Source organism: Oncorhynchus masou, chromosome 18, assembly GCF_036934945.1.
Source record: "Oncorhynchus masou masou isolate Uvic2021 chromosome 18, UVic_Omas_1.1, whole genome shotgun sequence".
In the NCBI taxonomy this organism is placed as follows: Eukaryota; Metazoa; Chordata; class Actinopteri; order Salmoniformes; family Salmonidae; genus Oncorhynchus; species Oncorhynchus masou.
Genome location: NC_088229.1, coordinates 61323200 through 61343195, shown reverse-complemented (window position 1 = coordinate 61343195; position 19996 = coordinate 61323200). Strand labels below are relative to the sequence as shown.

The following is a 19996-nucleotide window of genomic DNA, read 5'->3' as shown; positions in this document are numbered from 1 at the left end:
TGTGATGATGCTGTTGATGTGAGCCATGACCAGCCTCTCAAATCATTTCATGGCTATAGATGTGAGTGCTGTGGGACAATAGTCATTTAGACAGGTTACCTTGGCGTTATTCAGCACGAGGACTGTGTTGGTCTGCTTAAAACAAGTTGGTATTACACACCGGGTCCATGGCTTCTGGTTGGGGTATGTACGGTCACTGTGGGGACGACTTCGTCGATGCACTTATTTATTAAGCTGGTGACTGATGTGGTAAACTCCTCCATGTTATTGGATTAATCGAAACAGTCCTGTAGCTTAGCATCCGCTTCATTAGCCCACATCCGTTTTTGGCGTGTCACTGGTACTTCCTGTTTGAATTTCTGCTTGTAAGCAGGAGGATAGCCTTATGGTCTGATTTGCCAAAGGGAGGGCGAGGGAGGACCTTGAATGTATTTCTCTGTGTGGTGTAAATGTGATTTAAAGTTTTGTTTCCTCTAGTTGCATAGGTGACATGATGGAAAAAATGAGGTAAAATGGATTTCAGTTTCCCTCTGAATTGTGCATTTACTTGATTGCGTATGGCCCTATACAGCTCGTTGAGTGCGGCCTTAGTGCCAGTATCAGTTTGCGGTGGTAAATAGACAGCTACGAAAAATATAGATAGAAACTCTCTTGGTAAATAATATGGTCTGCAGCTTATCATGAGGTATTCTCAGGAGAAAAAAAAGGTCCTTAACATTAGAGCTCACTCCGCAGCTGTTGTAAACAAAGAGACACACCCTTCCTCCCTTCCGGTCTTGACGGCGCATAGAAAAACTAGAAGGATGTATATTTATGTCCTCGTTCAGCCACAACTCTGCGAAACATAGGATATTACATAGGATCCCTCTTATCCCCCAGCAAATACACCCAAGGTGAAGTGGGCCATACATGAGCCAGCAGAGCAGATTACAGACTGTAAACCATGACGGTACCACCGAGTAGCGCTGCACAGAGACAGGGAGGATATAGAGGGACAAAATGGATTGGATGACAGGGCTTAGCGGAGATTGATTGGCAGGTTGGTTGGGCGCTGAGGAGAGGGGTTAGAGTAGTGTGAGGAGATGCAGTAAAGCTGTGCTCTGCTGTGGTCTATGACAGGGATTGTGTGACAGTGGGGCTCAGGGATCCTGTCTGAGAAGTTGTGGGTCGCACCTGGCTAGTCAGTCAGAGCTAGTGGGATTCTTTTTTGTACGTATGGAGGCAATTGCATCTACAGGCGGTAATGTAGATGGTGGAGATTTAAAAAATAAATAAGTGTTTATTTAACTAGGCAAGTCAGTTAAGAGCAAAGGTGCCCCAGTCATTTCTCCAGTGTGTGAAGAGCACAGGGGGCTATAAGGTGCCACTGACCTCATGTGGCGTAGCATCCATGGGGGGCTGCTATTGTCTTGTCAGGAAGGCTATTATACTTTAAGAGCCCAGGGGGTCATGAAGGTTGGTTTTCAAGCTGCATCCAATTATGTGCAATTTTCTTTTGAATCACCAGTAATATTGTATTGTATAGTATTGTAAGGTATTTTGTTCAACTTCACTCTTCTTCTATTCTGAGTATGTCTATCGTTCCTGTCTTCCTCCAATGACAGAGGGAGATGGTGTACACGCCCCAGCAGGATTCTCCGTCCAACCGTCGCCTCAGCAATGCCCCCGCCTCCTCCTCCGCCTCGACCCCCTCCAGCTCCCCGTCCCGCGTCCGTCTCCTCTACAGTGGCAGTGGCCGTCCATCGTCCTATGCCGGGCAACCTCACCTCCAGCATCACCCCCACACCCACTCCCTCCCCCACCCCCACCACCTCTTGCCCGGGGGCCAGATGGCGGCCCACCACCACCCGCAGCAGCATCACCCCCAGCAGCTCCAACCCCAGCACCACCATCTCCAGCACCATGCCCAGGCTAGCTTCTCCCCCAGTGCCATCCTGGAGCGGAGGGACGTGAAGCCCGATGAGGAGGTCCACGGTATTGGCTCCAGAAGCATGGTGCTCCTGCGGGGCGATGGAGGGGGGATCTATGCCGATCCCTATTCCCTGGGCCAGGAAGGGGGTCGGCTTAGTCTGGCTGGCCCCCACTCTCCCCTACCCCCGAGGGGGGATCCCTATGGCTCTCTCTACCGGCGAGGAGGAGGTGGTGGTGGAGGGTTGGGACCCGGCTCTGTGCGCTCCCTCACTTCCTACTCGGCGGCGGCTCTGCAGGGAGAGCTGATGGACAGCGGCATCCTATACAAGCCTGGAGGCCCGCTGTATAATGATGCTGCCTATGCCGCGTCCATGTTGGCCATGGGTTTCCGGGTGCCACCCCCCTCGTCTCCGCAGAAGATCCCTGACATGAGGGACTCGTATTCGGGCACCATGCCTGGCCGGGGCTCCCCTGGGAGGCAGACCCTGCGGAGGGACTCGGTGTCCTCCTCCGTGTTTGGGGAAAGTGCCAAAGCTAGGGGTCAGGGGTCAGGGTTGGGGTCAGATCAGCTGTGTCTGATGGCTGGACCTGGAGGGGAGGGCGGTGGTTTCAGTTCAGCACCAGGTTTTAGTTCACCTCTACCAGGCAACGAGACCGAGACCAGGTGAGAGAGAGAGAGAGTGTGTGTGTGTGTGTGTGTGTGTGTGTGTGTGTGTGTGTGTGTGTGTGTGTGTGTGTGTGTGTGTGTGTGTGTGTGTGTGTGTGTGTGTGTGTGTGTGTGTGTGTGTGTGTGTGTGTGTGTGTGTCTGTGATGGGTATTTTGTGTGTTTCTGAACTTACTCATACCCTATGTGTTTAACTGCTAAGGGGGCGCATGGAGGTCATGGAGAAACAGATAGCCAGTCTGACTGGTCTACTGCAGACTGTTCTGACCAGGGGACCAGAGGCAGATAGCCCGTAAGACACACACACACACACACACACACACACACACACACACACACACACACACACACACACACACACACACACACACACACACACACACACACACACACACACACACACACACACACACACACACACACACACACACACACACACACACACACACACACAAACACACACACAACATACACACAGAGTGGGGACCTTTAACTTATTTAGTCTTTTTCAGGGATAAGATCGAGACGTCCAGTGACTGCTCGGGAACAGACAGTAAGTATCAACTGAAAAGAGAGCAAATATACATTCACTTTCCCTGTGTCCCATTGACTTGGCAATATAAAGGGTAAGGGTTGCAGAGCATCGTAAATGTTCTGTAGCTGAACTGCTCATGTGACTAAAGTGTGTACTCGTTTTTGTTAGTAATGTGTGTCGTGCTTCTTGTGCCTTATTTTAGCTGGACGGTTAAAAAAAAAGAAAGGTATCTTCTTGTCCAAAGTCCTTGTCTTTTCTCTCCCTCTGTGTCTCTCTGACAAATTCCTTCCTTTACAGTTGATGTCTCTCGTGTGATGCACTTTGAGTTTTGTGAGGATTCTGTTTCGATTCTCTTATTCTTTATGTCTGTGTTCAGTGTTCAGTGTCTGGATTCTGAACTGGGCTCAAAATGTGTTTCCCACACCCTACTGTTCCTGCTGGAGTGTCATTTAGATTGACTTGTCATCATCAGTAGTGGTGTGGTCAGGTTTCTTTCAATGCATAGTTGGTGCTTTGGGTAGATCAATACATATTTCTACTCCTGATACCATTCACACAGACTGGCAAAAAGATGGTTAATTGCTGGAAGTCGTCTGTGTAAAGGGGATTTTATGTTGTCGGATGAAAGTAGGCCTTTACCTTTTTGATCCAGACAGCTATTAAAAGGCCAGCTTTTAGTTAGACAATGCACTTAGACACACACTGGAACTGTGACAAGCCCTCCCCCAAAACAAGGCATTCTTCAAGAATGAGTTGTGCCAAGCTAGTTCACCTAATTTACTAAATCTATTTGCCTGGGAAGTTATCAATGCTAATGGTCTTATTTGGACTATTTACAAAGCAATTGGATTATTTTCTATGTAAAGCAATATGTGATAATGTAGTTTGGGTGAACTCTAAGTTTGTGTGTACCTTAGTCTTATCAAACCAGTCCCTTTGTTTTGTTATGCCTGAGAAAATGCCATACTAACAAAGCCATGTATTCATTGTCATTTCAATGGCCCCTTGTGTCATTTCAACTTAAGCGTCAAAGACTTGCTTGCTCCGGGCTTGTTGTTGTTACCCCTGAAATCTAGATGTATGTAAAGAAATCCAGCTTTGTGTGTCCTGAAAACCTTCCCCACTCTGTCAATCATCATTACACCTATGTATAATCGTGTAAATCCTCCCCCCTGTTACGATGGATGATATAATTGGCTTCCGTGACAGCAGAATGCACATTCACGAGACCCTAATCCTGCTTTCTGATTGGCCAGCTCTGACGCCATCGGCTCCGTTGGCCCTGATGCCGCCCCCGCCCACAGGGTCCGCCCAGTCACTGACGGTGTCGCGGCTGCAGATGCAGAACCACCTGCATGGCCTGCAGCAGAACACCAGCAAGCTGCGCATACAGCTGTCCCAGCTGCGCAACATCCAGGTGAGCTCCAGAGAACGGTATGGCCGTACACACACACACACACACACACACACACACACACACACACACACACACACACACACACACACACACATTCCTCAAGGCTCTAGTTGTTTTTACATGTGTTTATATATCAATGTGTAGATTGTGTGTGTTTTTGTGTTTTTGTTTAACTCTCCTTGTGGGTACCTCACAAAGATTGTAAAACAAGGACTATTCGGACAAGTGGGGACATTTTTCCGGTTGCCACAAGGAAAAATTATATTTTTGGCTTAAGGGTTAGGTTAGGTTTAGGGTTAGGAGTTAGGGTTAGGTGTGGTTTTAGGGTTAAGGTTAAGGGTTTGGGGTTAGGGTTAGGGTTAAGGTTAGGGATTTGGGGTTAAGGTTAGGTTTAGGGTTAAGGTTAAGTTTAGGGTTAAGGTTAGGGGTTTGGGGTTAAGGTTAGGTTTAGGTTTAGGGTTATGGATAAGGGTAAAGGTTAGGGTTAGGGTTTGATTTAGGGTTAAGGGTTAGGGAAAATACGATTTTGTATGGGAATCAATTATTTCGTCCCCACAATGATAACAATACAAAACTGTGTGTGTGTGTAATTTTGCATTCGGCCTGCCTTTTGGTCTGTGTGTGTGTCTCATGTTGTGTGTGTGTTGACTTGTCGTTTTGTGTGTGTTGCCTTGTCGTTGTGCATGTTTGACTTATGCTTGTTTGACGTATTGTGTGTGCGTCCAAATGTCTTTGTGTCTGTCCATGCCTCGCCTCTCAGTTGGAGAACCAGGACTCAGTGCAGTCCCTGCTGAGGCAGACGGAGTCGGAGCTGAGCCTGATGATGCTGGATGCCATGCGGACCCAGGAGGACCCTCTGCAGAGGCAACGTCTCTTAGTGGAGGAGGAGAGACTCAAGTACCTCAACCAGGAAGAGCTGCTCATCCAGCAGCTGCAGTGAGTTCAGCTTTTAAGTCAGGCTCAAGCTAGGGTCTGTGTGAATGGAGAAATAATGCAGACTGATTCAGATAGTAGAAAGCTGAATGGTACATTTAGTGTTGATCTGGAACCATGCAGTGCCTGCATAACATGGCTATAAGACAAGTGACAACTGATTTTGGTCTTCACAGTGATCTGGAAAAGTCAGTGGAGGAACTCCAGAGGAACTCGTCAGTCAACCATGGCCTGGTGACAGAGAAGGACGTGGAGCAGAAGAGCATGGAGCTCAGGTCTTTGGGAGAGACCCTCACAGAGCTCAAGAGTAAGGATATCAAGAGGGGATAATGATACAGGAAGATACAACAGTAAGGCAATGTTTGGATGGAATAAAATTAACCCCTCATATAATTACCTTACTAGATAATTGCCACAAGGACAAAATCTGTTGCATTGACAGTGATTAGGTAGGTGTTCGTGCCTAATATGAGTATGTATCGCAGCAGGTAGCCTAGTGGTTAGAGCGTTGGGCCAGTAACCGAAAGGTTGCTGGATCGAATCCCCGAGCTGACAAGGTAAAAATCTGTCGTTCTGCCTCTGAACAAGGCAGTTAATCCACTGTTACCCGGTAGGCCGTCATTGTAAACAAGAACTTGTTCTTAACTGACTTCCCTAGTTAAATAAAGGTTCAATCAAAAATAAAATCAAAAAATGATTAAGGAAGAGGTGCTAAACATGCATATGTTATCCCGTCTGGCATCATAGCACAAAATCACACAGTGGAACGAGAGGCTTGTTTACCAACTTGTGATACCTGACTGGTTATGTGCCTAAATACCCTGAAATCTTTCTCCATGTGGTAGCAGAACCACAGGGGACAGAAAGTACAGTAAGGGAACGAGACACTGCATGCATGTTTGACACACAAGTATAGATATACAATATACACCTTCCCTCTCTCATTGAGTTAATGGTGTCTCTGTCTTTCTCTGTCCCTCCCTCCAGACCAGTTCCCCAGTCTGCAGAGTAAGATGCGGGTGGTGTTGAGGGTGGAGGTGGAGGCTGTCAAGTTCCTGAAGGAGGAGCCACACAGACTGGACACACTGCTGAAACGCTGTAACACTATGACCGACACACTGACCACATTACGGAGGTACGGTTCAACAACTGTGTTGCATTAACATGTTGTTGTAACATCATTGTTACGAGGGTTCCATTCAACTGGTGACTTGGTTTTCAAGATAAGTAAAAATGATACTCTTTCAGTACAAGGAGAAAGCACAGTTCATAACATAAACCTTTTGGAGCAGATAAAAAATATATATTTTGAACTCATCCCAGAAAGCTGGTCACTAGCTTTGATGCAATAGGGCCCTGACAATGCTGTGTGTGTTGTTAGTGTATTGTATACCACCTGTACGTACAGAAAAGTGACCGAGGGCCTGTGGAAGGGCCAGGACGACATCTGCAGCCAGTCAGCCAAGCGAACTGAGGACACAGGAAAGAACTCGGACCTCGACATCCTGACCAGTCCACCGCTCAGCCTCAATGACCTGGGTGGCAGTGCCAGCCTTGCCAACTGGATGCCCATATCAGGCAGTGACCCGGACACCTCGGGGCCTGAGCAGGATCCCCACCCTACAGCCAGCTACAGAAGCCGGGTCCTGGATGAGCTGCCGAGCCGCCGCGGTGCTGACAAATCAGTGTCCGTGGAGGTCAGACTGGTGCGGAACATTCCTCCTGGGGTTTATTCATATAAACTCCTCCTCACACTGCTAAATGTACACATTTATATGGGAATCTGTACATTTACCACTGTGACCATTTTCTGGAAAATGTATAGATATGTATAGTATATCTGTGTACATGAAAGCTGCAATATATTTCCAATATAAAATAATACAATATACAATAATATTTGGGTTGATAAATATGTGTGTTGGCATAGGCTGCAGAGCGGGACTGGGAGGAGAAGCGGGCCAGTCTGACCCAGTTCAGTGCCCAGGACATCAACCGTCTGCTGGAGGAGACGCAAGCTGAGCTGATGAAGGCCATCCCAGACCTGGACTTCGCTGCCAGGCAGATCAACAAGCCCGTGGTGCCCCCCAAACCCCACCCCAAACCTCAGTTTACCACCCTTGTCACTACCTCCACCAGCGCCTTCACCACCTCTAGTACCCTCACTACTACCAGTACTGAGCACCAGCCCAACAAGGTCCAGATCACTGCCCTGAAGCTGGAAGGGGGCTCACGTCGCGGATCTGGTGAGACTGAATACCACATCAACGTTGTTATATTTGTGATTGAGTTATGACTGAGCTGTCCTATAAAGATATGATGCCATTGTGTGTTGTAGCGGAGATGACCGTAACCAGGTATCGCACTGAGAAACCCTCTAAGTCGCCGCCTCCACCCCCTCCTCGCCGAAGCTTCCCATCAGCCCATGGGCTCACCACCAATCGCACTGGAGAAGTGACCGTCACCACCAAGAAGGTACAGTAAGAGAGAGATGGCTGGGAAAGATATACCTACAAACCGCAGGAGGATGCTGAGGGGAGGACGGCTCATGATAATGGCTGGAATGAAGTGAACGGAATTTTATCAAACACATACATTCCATGTATTCTGTTCCAGCCATTACTATTAGCCCGTCCTCCCCAATTAAGGTGTCACCGGCCACCTGTGGTTCAAAGTATGAAGATGCACATTCTGAATGTTTCTGAAGATACTTTGAGTTATAGGCTATTGGATGTACTGTACGGATGTTGTGAAGAGGCGTCACATAAGACGCCAACCCTGTTTTGTTTTTCTAAGAAGCTGGAGCCAGAAGACGGAGAGGCCCCGAAGACTCTGGTCAAGCTGAGAAGGACACCGTCTGACACGCCTCGCCCCGCCTCCACTCCCCCCGTCATCGCCGCCTCAGCGATTAAAGACGAAGACCATGACGAGCGGATCATTGCGGAACTAGAGGTAGGAGTCCTTTCATTTGCAGTGTGTTACACTGCTGCAAAATGGTATACCTTGAGCAGCTGCATACAGTACGTACGAAATGAGAATATGACATGCCGTATTTATTGTGTTCATTGCAATCGATGTTCGGTGTGCCTTAGCAATATGATAACGTTGTCTCTGCGACACTCTCCCACACCACACCCCTCACCACCTGCCTTCCACCACACATCACCTGCGAGATATTTCAGCTCAGATATTTCAGCGAACCCCTGTCAAAGTGTCCCCACTGCCCAGCACACTACCGAGGCCAACCCCTGCACCCCGTACCCTTCCTTGCACCTCAGGCTCCTTGGGAAGAAAGGGAAACCTTAAGCCCCCCCATAAGGCCCTCTCATTTTGCAGTGTCTGCGACCTTCTAAGTCTGCCTCCTGTCCGGTCCCCCTCCTTCAGTCACTGCTGTTTCATAGAGGGCCACTAACATCCCTGTTCATCATGGAGAGTCCCCTCTAATTCTGCTTGATACAGCAATTCTCTGAGCTGAAAACATCACAGAACGGAGTGCTTCTCTTGTCGAATTCAACCATCAACCATCTACAGTAATGTCTAATACCATTCAATCTAACTCCCCTGTCTGACTTAGCTAATTACTTCTTCCCTTGCTAATTCCACTGACTGCATTCTACACTCTGATCTGCATCCCGTAAATCCAAGATGGCACAGCAAATATTTCATATATATTTTATTATATTTTTAACCTAAATTTCAGCATACTCTCCTGCAATCCGCCTCACCCAATGTGGTATGGATCTACTATTTTCTATACTTTAGAACCCGAACCCCTAACAGAAGCTAGCCAGCTAACTAGCTACTAGCTAGTATTCAGTTAGCCATTGCTAGCGGTCATCAGCTAACTTTAGCCTGGTCAACTCCTGCCAGTCTGAACAGCGCGATTCAACCCAGAGCACACCGGACTGCTTTTTCTCCACCAAATCTCCACATCTCCAGATTCCTATCCAAGCTCTGAACCTTCTAGCTAGCTGCTATCCGAGTGGCTACTCCTGGCTAACACCTCTGTCCCGAAGCAAGCACCAGTTAGCCTGGCACTAGCCTCGTGCTAGGCCCATCTCCTGGCTAGCTGGAGAGGTCCATCAGCCACTCCTTGGGCTACAATACCTATTTTGCCAATTTGCCTGGACCCATTTTACTGCCGACACGGAGCCCCACCGATCCATCACGACTGGTCTACCGACATAATCCACCCGAGGGGGTTTCAACAGGCTCCTCCGTCACGACGTCCCCTGAAGGCCCATCCACTAGCCTGCTAGCCGCAGCCCGCTAGCTGTCTAGAGCATATCAGACTGTTAGCTGAAGAGGTCCATCAGCCATTTTCTTGGGCTACAATACCTATTTTGCCAATTCGCCTGGACTGGTCTGCCAATGTAACCCTCCGAGGGGGCTACAACAGACTCTTCCATCGCGACGTCCCCCTAAGGCCCTTCTGCTAGCCTGCTATCCCCGGCCCGCTAGCTGTCGGAATCACCGTGTCTCCAGCTTGCCTAGCTACTCACTAGTCCATGTGATCACTCGGCGACGCATGCCTCTCCCTAATGTCAATATGCCTTGTCCTTTACTGTTTTGGTTAGTGATTATTGTCTTATTTCACTGTCTAGCCTCCAGCCCTGCTCAATATGCCTTAGCTAGCTTTTTTGTTCCACCTCCCACACATGCGGTGACTTCACCTGATTTAAATGGTGTCTCTAGAGACAAAACCTCTCTCATCGTCACTCAATGCTAAGGTTTACCTCCACTGTATTCACATCCTACCATATCCTTGTCTGTACATTATGCCTTGAATCTATTCTTCCGCGCCCAGAAACCTGGTCCCTTTACTCTCTGTTCCAAATGCACTATACGACCGACCAGTTCTTATAGCCTTTAGCCGTACCCTTATCCTACTCCTCCTATGTACCACTGGTGATGTAGAGGTTAATCCAGGCCCTGCAGTGCCTAGCTTCACTCCCATTCCCCAGGCGCTCTCATTTGTTGACTTCTGTATCCGTAAAAGCCTTGGTTTCATACATGTTAACATTAGAAGCCTCCTCCCTAAGTTTGTTTTATTCACTGTTTTAGCACACTCTGCCAACCCAGATGTCCTAGCCGTGTCTGAATCCTGGATTAAGAAGGCCATCAGAAATCCTGAAATTTCCTTCCCTAACTATAACATTTTCCGTCAAGATAGAACTGCCAAAGGGGGCGGAGTTGCAATCTACTGCAGAGATAGCCTGCAGAGTTCTGTCATATTATCCAGGTCTGTACCCAAACAATTCGAGCTTCTACTTCTAAAAATACACCTTTCCGGAAACAAGTCTCTCACCATTGCCGCTTGTTATAGACCACCTTCGGCCCCCAGCTCTGCCCTTGACGCAATATGTGAATTGATTGTCCCCCCATCTATCTTCAGAGCTCGTACTGTTAGGTGACCTAAACTGGGACATGCTTAACACCCCGGCAGTCCTACAATCTAAGCTAGATGTCCTTAATCGCACATAATTATCAATGAACCTACCAGGTACAACCACAAATCCGTAAACACGGGCACCCTCATAGATATCATCCTGACCAACCTGCCCTCTAAATACACCTCTGCTGTCTTCAACCAGGATCTCAGGATCTCTGCCTCATTGCCTGCGTCCGTAATGGGTCTGTGGTCAAGCAACCACTCCTCATCACTGTCAAACGCTCCCTTAAACACTTCAGCGAGCAGGCCTTTCTAATCGACCTGGCCTGGGTGTCCTGGAAGGATATTGACCTCATGCCGTCAGTAGAGGATGCCTGGTTGTTCTTTAAAAGTAATTTCCTCACCATTTTAAATAAGCATGCCCCATTCAAAAAATGTAGAACCAGGAATAGATATAGCCCTTTGTTCACTCCAGACCTGACTGCCCGTTCCCAGCACAAAAACATCATGTGGCGTACTGTATTAGCATTGAATAGCCCCTGCGATATGCACCTTTTAAGGGAAGTTAGGAACCAGAATACACAGGCAGTTAGGAAAGCATAGGCTAGCTTTTTCATATAGAAACTTGCATCCTGTAGCACAAACTCCAAAAGGTTTTGGGATATTGTAAAGTCCATGGATAATAAGAGCACCACCTCCCAGCTGCCCACTGCACAGAGGCTAGGAAACACTGTCACCACCGATAAATCCACGACAATTGAGAATTTCAATAAGCATTTTTCTACGACTGGCCATGCTTTCCACCTGGCTTCCCCTACGACGTTCAACAGCCGTGCACCCTCCACAGCAACTTGCCCAAGCCTCCCCCATTTCTCCTCCACCCAAACCCAGATAGCTGATAGCTGAAATCTGGACCCCTACAAATCAGCTGGGCTAGACAATCTGGACCCTCTCTTTCTAAAATTATCCGCCGCAATTGTTGCAACCCCTATTATTAGCCTGTTCAACCTCTCTTTCCTGTTATCTGAGATCCCCAAAGATTGGAAAGTTGCCGCGGTCATCCCCCTCTTCAAAGGGGGAGACACTCTAGACCCAAGCTGTTACAGACCTAGATTTATCCTACTCTGCCTTTCTAAGGTCTTTGAAAGCCAAGTTAACAAACAGATCACCGTCCATTTCGAATCCCATTGTACCTTCTCCACTATGCAATTCGGTTTCCGAGCTGGTCATGGGTGCACCTCAGCCATGTTGAAGGTAAACAATAATAATATCATAACCTCCACCAATAAAAGATAGTACTGTGCAGCCGTATTCATCGAACTGGCCAAGGCTTTCGATTCTGCCAATCACCACATTCTTATCGGCAGACTCAACAGCCTTTGTTTCTCAAATGACTGCCCCGCCTGGTTCACCAACTACTTCTCAGACAGAGTTCAATATGTCAAATCAGAGGGCCTGTTGTCTGGACCTCTGGCAGTCTCTATGGGGGTGCCACAGGGTTACATTTTTGGGACATCTCTTTTATCTGTATACATCAATGATGTCGATCTTGCTGCTGGTGATTCTCTGATCCACCTCTCGCAGACGACACCATTCTGTATACTTCTTGCCCTTCTTTGGACACTGTGTTAACTAACCTCCAGACAAGCTTCAATGCCAAACAACTCTCCTTCCATGGCCTCCAACTGCTCTTAAATGCAAGTAAAACTAAATGCATGCTCTTTAACTGGTCGCTGCCTGCACCTGCCCGCCCGTCCAGCATCATTACTCTGGACGGTTCTGACTTAGAATATGTGGACAACTACAAATACCTAGGTGTCTGGTTAGACTGTAAACTCTCCTTCAAGACTCACATTAAGCATCTCCCATCGAAAATTACATCTAGAATCAGCTTCCTATTTTGCAACAAAGCATCCTTCACTCATGCTGCCAAACATACCCTCGTAAAACTGACTACTGAACCTTGACTCCTTGGCGATGCCATTTACAAAATAGCCTCCAACACTCTACTCAGAAAATTGGATGCAGTCTATCACAGTGCCATCAGTTTTGTCACCAAAGCCCCATATACTACCCACCACTGCGACCTGTATGCTCTCGTTGGCTGGTCCTCGCTTCATATGGGGAGGCAGGGTAGCCTAGTGGTTAGAGCGTTGGACTAGTAAGTAAGTTCAAATCCCCGAGCTGACAAGGTACAAATCTGTCGTTCTGCCCTTGAACAGGCAGTTTACCCACTGTTCCTAGGCCGTCATTGAAAATAAGAATTTGTTCTTAACTGACTTGCCTAGTTAAATAAAGGTAAAATAAAAAAATAAAAATTTGTTGCCAAACCCACTGGCTCCAGGTCATCTATAAGTCTTTGCTAGGTAAAGCCCCATCTTATCAAAGCTATATGGTCACCATAGCAGCACCCACCCGTAGCATGCGCTCCAGCAGGTATATTTCAGTTGTCACCCCCAAAGGCAATTCCTCCTTTGGCTGCCTTTCCTTCCAGTTCTCTGCTGCCAATATCTGGAACAAACTGCAAAATCACTGAAGCTGGAGACTCATTATGCCATTTGCACACAATGTATATATACTTTTCTATTGTGTTATTGACTGTACGTTTGTTTATTCCTTGTATAACTCTGTGTTGTTGTTTGTGTCACACTGCTTTACTTTATCTTGGCCAGGTCGCAGTTGTAAATGAGGACTTGTCTCAACTGGCCTACCTGGTTGAATAAAGCTGAAATAATAAAACATTTAAATATCTCCCTCACTAACTTTAAGCATCAGCTGTCAGAGCAGCTCACAGCTTACACCTATACATAGCCCATCAGTAAATAGCCCATCCAACTACCTCATCCCCATATGGTTCTTTTTTTCTCCTTTCCACCCCAGTATCTCTACTCACACATTCATATTCTGCACATCTATCACTCCAGTCTTTAATTGCTAAATTGTAATTGCTTCACCACTACGGCCTATTTATTGCCTTACCTCCCTAATCTTACCTCATCTGCACACACTGTATATAGATTTTTTATATTGTGCTATTGACTGTATGTTTGTTTATTCCATGTGTAACTCTGTGTTGTTGTTTGTGTCGCACTGCTTTGCTTTATCTTGGCCAGGTCGCAGTTGTAAATGAGAACTTGTTCTCAACTGGCCTACCTGGTTAAATAAAGGTGAAATTATTATTTTTTATTAAAATCCGTATTCTAACTAAGCTGTGCTCTAATTCTCTAACAAACTAACTGTTATGACAACTGAAAGTTCTATTTTCTGGAGTGCATATTGGAAGAAAATGTATACTGCATGGAGTGTGTTAAGGTGGAATAATGTACAGATGTCGGATCTTAATTTGATCACTCTTTTCGCTGCGTAACAGGGAACTCAAAATAGCTATAAAAAATGTAGTTCTCTTTCTCTCCATGTGGGGACAATCGAGTCATTCGGACAAGTGCCAGCTATCAGAATCCTCCTGTCTCTCTCGCTCGCTCAAAGGCTATGTCCTACTGCTACTATAGGCTTCTAGGTCCTGTTACTGCAACATTCAAATGTATAAATGTTTCTCTGAAATGCAGCCGTACACATCAATATAGACATTGGTCTCCACTAAGACATACAACTGTAGCCAAAATGCAGCCGTGTAACTGAAATGCAGCTGCGCAGCAGGCTACAACTAAACTATAGCCTACTGTACAATCTTAGAAAAAAGGTACTATCTAGAACCTAAAAGGGTTATTCAGCTGTCCTTATAGGAGAACCTTTTGAATAACCCTTTTTGGTTCCAGGTAGAACCCTTTTGAGTTCAATGTAGAACCCTTTACACAGGGGGTTCTTCATGGGACCAAAAAGGCTTCTACCTAGAACCAAAAAGTGTTCTCCTATTGGGACAGTCGAAGAACACTTTTGGAACCCTTTTTACTAAACGTGTAGCCTATCAAAACTAATCACATATAGGTCTATAATATCAGATGTAAAGACAAGGTGACATTGAGAATAGTGAGGTAGAAAACCAGCCCATTATTTTTTTTTATCTACAGTGTATATTATCAAAAAAGATGGCATCTTAAGTTTTCTAGCACATTGCCTACATAGGCTACTTGAACTGGTATCCAGTGGACCTGCAGTCTAAGGTACAATGTAGGCACAGTACTGCATTGTATACAAACAAATCTTCCTGCAGGATTATTTTCATCCTGCGACGAAACGGGTCAAATTAAGATCCAACATCTGTACTTCAATTCAAGGTTCGCTGACAGACTAAGAAAAATGTCAGAACACTCTTACTGCTCAAGTGACACATTTAGCTCTGTCAAAGGTCTTGTTTTATTGCTCCCAAATCAAAACAAGTCTCAGCTCACTAGGGAAGCTGTCAAAAGAGATGTGGTAGAGCCGGTTTCAGGTGAACAACTCTGCACTACTGACAGAAATGACAAAACTGATCAGCATGTAGGGATAGCTCTAGTGAGACTGTCTGCACCCAAAATGTCCATCCTATTTCCTATATTGTACACTGCTTAAGGCTCTAACCAAAAATAACTGCACTATATTGGGAATTGCGTGTCATCTCAGAATTTACCATGGCGCAAATAAGACTTCATGCTTTTGTCTTCCCATAGAATGCCAGCAACTCACCAGGGGCATCCAAGGGACCTCAGTCGACTGTAGCGGCCAGACTGAAGCACCTCCAGCAGGGCAGCCTGGAGAGGCCCAAGACCAGGAAGCAGAGAGAGGACTTCCCCAAGATCCAGGGCCAACAGCAGGTATTCCACTTCTAGATGGCCCCTCCTCAGAGGAGTTTTCCTCCTCAGAACAACTCTGGTGGCCTCCTGTGACATTGACAACTACCCCCTCTCACAGCTGTCTGGGGCAACTACTGGGCTATTTCAAGACTATATTGGGATACAATATGTTATCAGTGGACACTGTAAGGTGATGAAAAAAGGGGTGGGCTCATCTGAAATGTTTTGACTTTGAGCTGTGCCATGTGGTTGGATTATAAGTGGATTGTGTACAGAGCGTGCTCTTTCCCTTTGGCTGACATTGATGTTTTTGAGGAGACTAAGGTGGTGGGGATATTGTTCCCTAAATGAGCTGAGTGACACCTAAAACTGTACTCCTTGATAATGCCACGGAATAGTTTTACATCTCAATGTTGAACAGTGTTAATTTTGTCAGCTATTTTAGATGTAGTTTTCATCTTACTTAGTCTTTTGACTAAAATACCCTTTTATTTTTAATCCCATTTTAGTTATTTCATCCTTCGTAGTTTTAGTTATTAACAGTCAACAAAAACTCTGGAAAGGTTTTGTCTAGTTTTAGTCACTGTCATTTTAGTCACATTTTAATCTGTGATTTTTTTTCCTCCATGAAATCATTAATATTTACCTCCAACATTCATGTCCACATTCAGATAGCCTTGTCCAACTAGACTTACTGTCCCCTCATATTGCTGGCAACATTGCTATTGTGGCAGATTGTAACCAAGCCATGGTTTACCATATAGGCAACAAAGCCTTGGCTTCAGGTTAAACAATTTAGACCTACAACTCTAATTGTCTCCCCGTCATAATGTTCTGATGGGGAAACAACAGTGATTCTCGTAAAACAGGAATCTGGACTTTCTGACAATGCCAGAATTATTACGGTGCTCCTAATATTCAGAAAATCGCATTAGTAGTTCCAGTTGGGAAAGAGCAACGGCATTTGCTGATCGCGAGAGCGGCAACATAGATGAATAACAGATCACATGGTACTAGAGCTTCTGATGTGATCAAAGCAAAAATATCCTATGTGAAAGTATGAGAGAGTAAACGTTCTCGGTGCAATTGAAGTGTTCTGGCTATGCATCAGTTCAAAAGATAGATGCGTGACTGAAGTGACCGCCTGGTAGCTGTGTGTGTGGGAGAGCAGGGCAGATCAACTCAACCAGCCAGCACAACTGAAAGATCAATGAGAGGATTGCATTAAATTCGGAAAAGACATGCATGCTTATTATTGGACAAAGCAGATTACAGGGAGATCAAAAGAAGCCTTCGTGTCAAATTGAAAGTCCATTAGTCTAATGTGGAATTCTCATCTCGTTACATTATCTTCAACCTATATGAAAAGTCATTTGTGACAGTCATCTGGGTTTTTCAGGACATCTCCTTTCGTTATCATCATTGGTTTTTCGTCCGGAAAAATAGGTTGTTGACTAACATTTTTTGTCATAGTTATTTATTGCTGATGAAGTTAACCCTGACGTCGAACCACTGACCTTTCTCCGAGCACATTATGATCCTACAGTACCACTGTTCTCTAGCGCTGCTTCCTTTCCTCAAATCACTGAATCATTCTGTCTCCAGCTGAGTCATTTAAAACCACAGTCCAAAAGTGAGAGGGTCAGGAGATGAAAAAGTAGTTATTGTCAGAATATTTGTTTCTCAGTGGAGATGAGAATGTGGAAAAGGTAGGTTAAGAAAAGAAAGAAAGACAGAGAGAAAGAAAGACGAATGGAAAGAGAAAGACAGACAGAGCGAAGAAGCAAAGTAGAACACACCGCCAATGCTTCTCTGGAGCAAATAAGACTGAAGCCCTCCTTTCTGAAGCCCCAGTTGTATCTGGTTCAGCAGGCACTCCAACCCAGTAGGCTAAACTGAGTGGCCCTGTCCCACCTCAGCCCACACTGTCCCTCTCAAAGGACCTTCAGGCAGCTCTCAAAGTCAGGTAGAGATAACACAGCCAGCCACTTCGCCCCAGCTCGCACCCGTCCTGAGCCAGTCACCCCAATCCTCTCATTACCCTCACGGTGATAATCCACACTCCATTAGCTAACTTCAAGATAGAGGCCACTTCATTAACTCTAAGAAACAGGGCCCTTCATGTGGTGCTCTTTAGGCCTTAGGGGGTCTATTCACAGGTTATTGAAGTTCAAAAGGCTGACTTTCAGATTGAAAAACACCCAGATTTTGCCATGGTTCAACTGAGCTGGATTGATGCACCTGTACATGTATCTTTGATCAGATCTTGAAGTTTTGTACCTTATGTGGGGAGAATGCATCTCATCCACCACCAAAGCTGTAATAGCATCCATTTTGGTGAAGAACAATGTTTTAGCCAGAGCACAAACCATACCTCACTGTTTGGGGTGAAGGCGAAAGGAGTCAGACACCATTTGGTTATCATACAAGTACAGAAGATGACATCCCAGAGAGGTCAGTGCTCTTCACAACAAGGCCCATTAGCGAATAGAGTAGTTAGCACATGGCTAACAGGGGTGACCACATTTAAAATACCCAAATGTGGGACAACAAGACTATTTTGTGGGACATTTGCGGGGCAGTGTAGCCCCCCCCCCAGAAATCCCCTTCCCGCTCATGCTGTAGTTCACATTTTTTACAATTATTGTCACAAGAATATTTGATATTTTTAAAACCCTCAAACACTAAGTTAGGCATACCTAATTTAGACATGCCTAATTTCAAAATAGGCCATGGCCTCATCACTGTCAATCATGAATGATAATTCTTCACGTTTTACTATCGAAATGTCCAGACTGTGTCTGCATGCCAATCATTTGATCTCAATCAGTTTAATGGGAATATGCATTTCGATCTTCTTGAATTACTGTTTCGTGAGCAAATTAGAGCAGAAGGTGTTAACAAACTATATAGCATTCCTGTATTTTGTTTCAATCAAAGCACATTCTGCCGAGTGGCGATCGCTGGTGAGTTTTGACCGCGTGATAACATTTGTTTTGCTATTTAGCTAGCCATCCTAAAATCTCATAAGAAATAAGGTGGTGTTTTTGGTGTAACAGTAACGTTATACTTAAGTCATAATGCCTGAGATGCCGATGTTTGGAGGACATATTGGCACTGGTGTTGTCAAGGGCCGGCAAACCGTGTCAATATCAAATCACATTTTATTGGTCACATACACATATTTAGCTAATGTTATATCTAATCATATCTAACAATTCACAACAATACACACAAATCTAAAAGTAAAATAATGGAATTAAGACATATTTAGATATTAGGACGAGCAATGTCCTGAGTGGCATTGACTAAATTACAGTAGAATAGAATACAGTATATACATATGAAATGAGTAAAGCAGTATGTAAACATTATTAAAGTGATATGTACTCCAAACACCGACTTCGAGAGCATTATCACTTTTATATAACAGGTTACCAACATATTCAAATAATGATTGACATATTTTCATTAAAAACGTTATTTATTCATACTATTTCATCCTTCCATGAGATATAGTCCCAACACAAATCCAGGGTTGCTACGAAAACCGGATGGTCGTTCGTTCTCTCGGTTCGGTTGCAAGTCTTTTTGTTCTAAATCTATGGACACGACCCAGTCATTCGTTCTAAATGGTATGTTGCCATGGTGCTGGATACGTTCTTATCCCTTGCTTGGAAACTAGCCATCTTTGGCTAACACAGTCATGTCAAACAGTGCAGCCAGAATAAAACCGAAGTAGCTGCATTTGCGTTTGTTTAAACGGTTTTCTCGTGATAAAAAAAAAACATCCATTACAATGAGCGAATGATGTGTAATTTCACCTGGCATAGAACATTTGCTCTCTCGCCAGGCCACTTCAGAAGAGATAGCCAATTACACAGCTAACACAATCACTTAAAACCGAAGCTGGAATGACAGCAAACTAGCTTTATTTCATGTTTTTCTATTGACATTTCTTTGAATTATTATGCTGATTCATGATTTCGACTGGCTGAGAAAAGCTGCTAGCCTATCTGTCTTGTCCCAACTCCCGACACGTTCATTGCCATAGGACAGCTGGAGATCGAATTTCAATATTGAAACAATTGCTGTTATTCTGGCTGCACTGTTTGACGTGGCTGTGTTAGCCAAAGTTGACTAAAAAGCTAGCAAGCAAGGGATAAGAAGATTGCTAGCCATCATGGCAACAGAACATTTAGAACGAACGACCTGGGTCGCGTCCATAGATCTAGAACAAAAAGATTTGACGACTAGGTCGACTGGCAACACAAATGCTTATTTTGTAACCTTTATTTAACTAGGCAAGTCAGTTAAGAACAATTTCTTATTTTCAATGACAGATTTGTACCTTGTCAGCCAGAGGTTTGAACTCGCAACCTTTCGGTTACTAGTCCAACACTAACCACTAGG

At 45.4% G+C, this 19996-nt stretch overlaps 1 protein-coding gene across 7 annotated transcripts in view; it reads left to right on the top strand.

Annotated features, from left to right (window-relative positions):
- Positions 1 to 19996, top strand: part of LOC135505055 (SRC kinase signaling inhibitor 1-like) — a 65335-nt gene that overhangs the window by 43203 nt on the left and 2136 nt on the right. For 4 of the 7 annotated variants that reach the window (XM_064924087.1, XM_064924089.1, XM_064924086.1 and 1 more), the window contains 12 exons: positions 1605 to 2575; positions 2779 to 2868; positions 3089 to 3129; positions 4368 to 4528; positions 5289 to 5464; positions 5638 to 5768; positions 6449 to 6596; positions 6843 to 7167; positions 7392 to 7707; positions 7800 to 7936; positions 8258 to 8413; positions 15461 to 15604. In XM_064924087.1, the coding sequence (XP_064780159.1) occupies positions 1605 to 2575; positions 2779 to 2868; positions 3089 to 3129; positions 4368 to 4528; positions 5289 to 5464; positions 5638 to 5768; positions 6449 to 6596; positions 6843 to 7167; positions 7392 to 7707; positions 7800 to 7936; positions 8258 to 8413; positions 15461 to 15604 (2796 nt within the window). Of the gene's footprint in view, positions 1 to 1604; positions 2576 to 2778; positions 2869 to 3088; positions 3130 to 4367; positions 4529 to 5288; positions 5465 to 5637; positions 5769 to 6448; positions 6597 to 6842; positions 7168 to 7391; positions 7708 to 7799; positions 7937 to 8257; positions 8414 to 15460; positions 15620 to 19996 lie in introns of those variants that run through there. The other 3 variants (XM_064924090.1, XM_064924088.1, XM_064924092.1) reach the window with 3 other exon arrangements.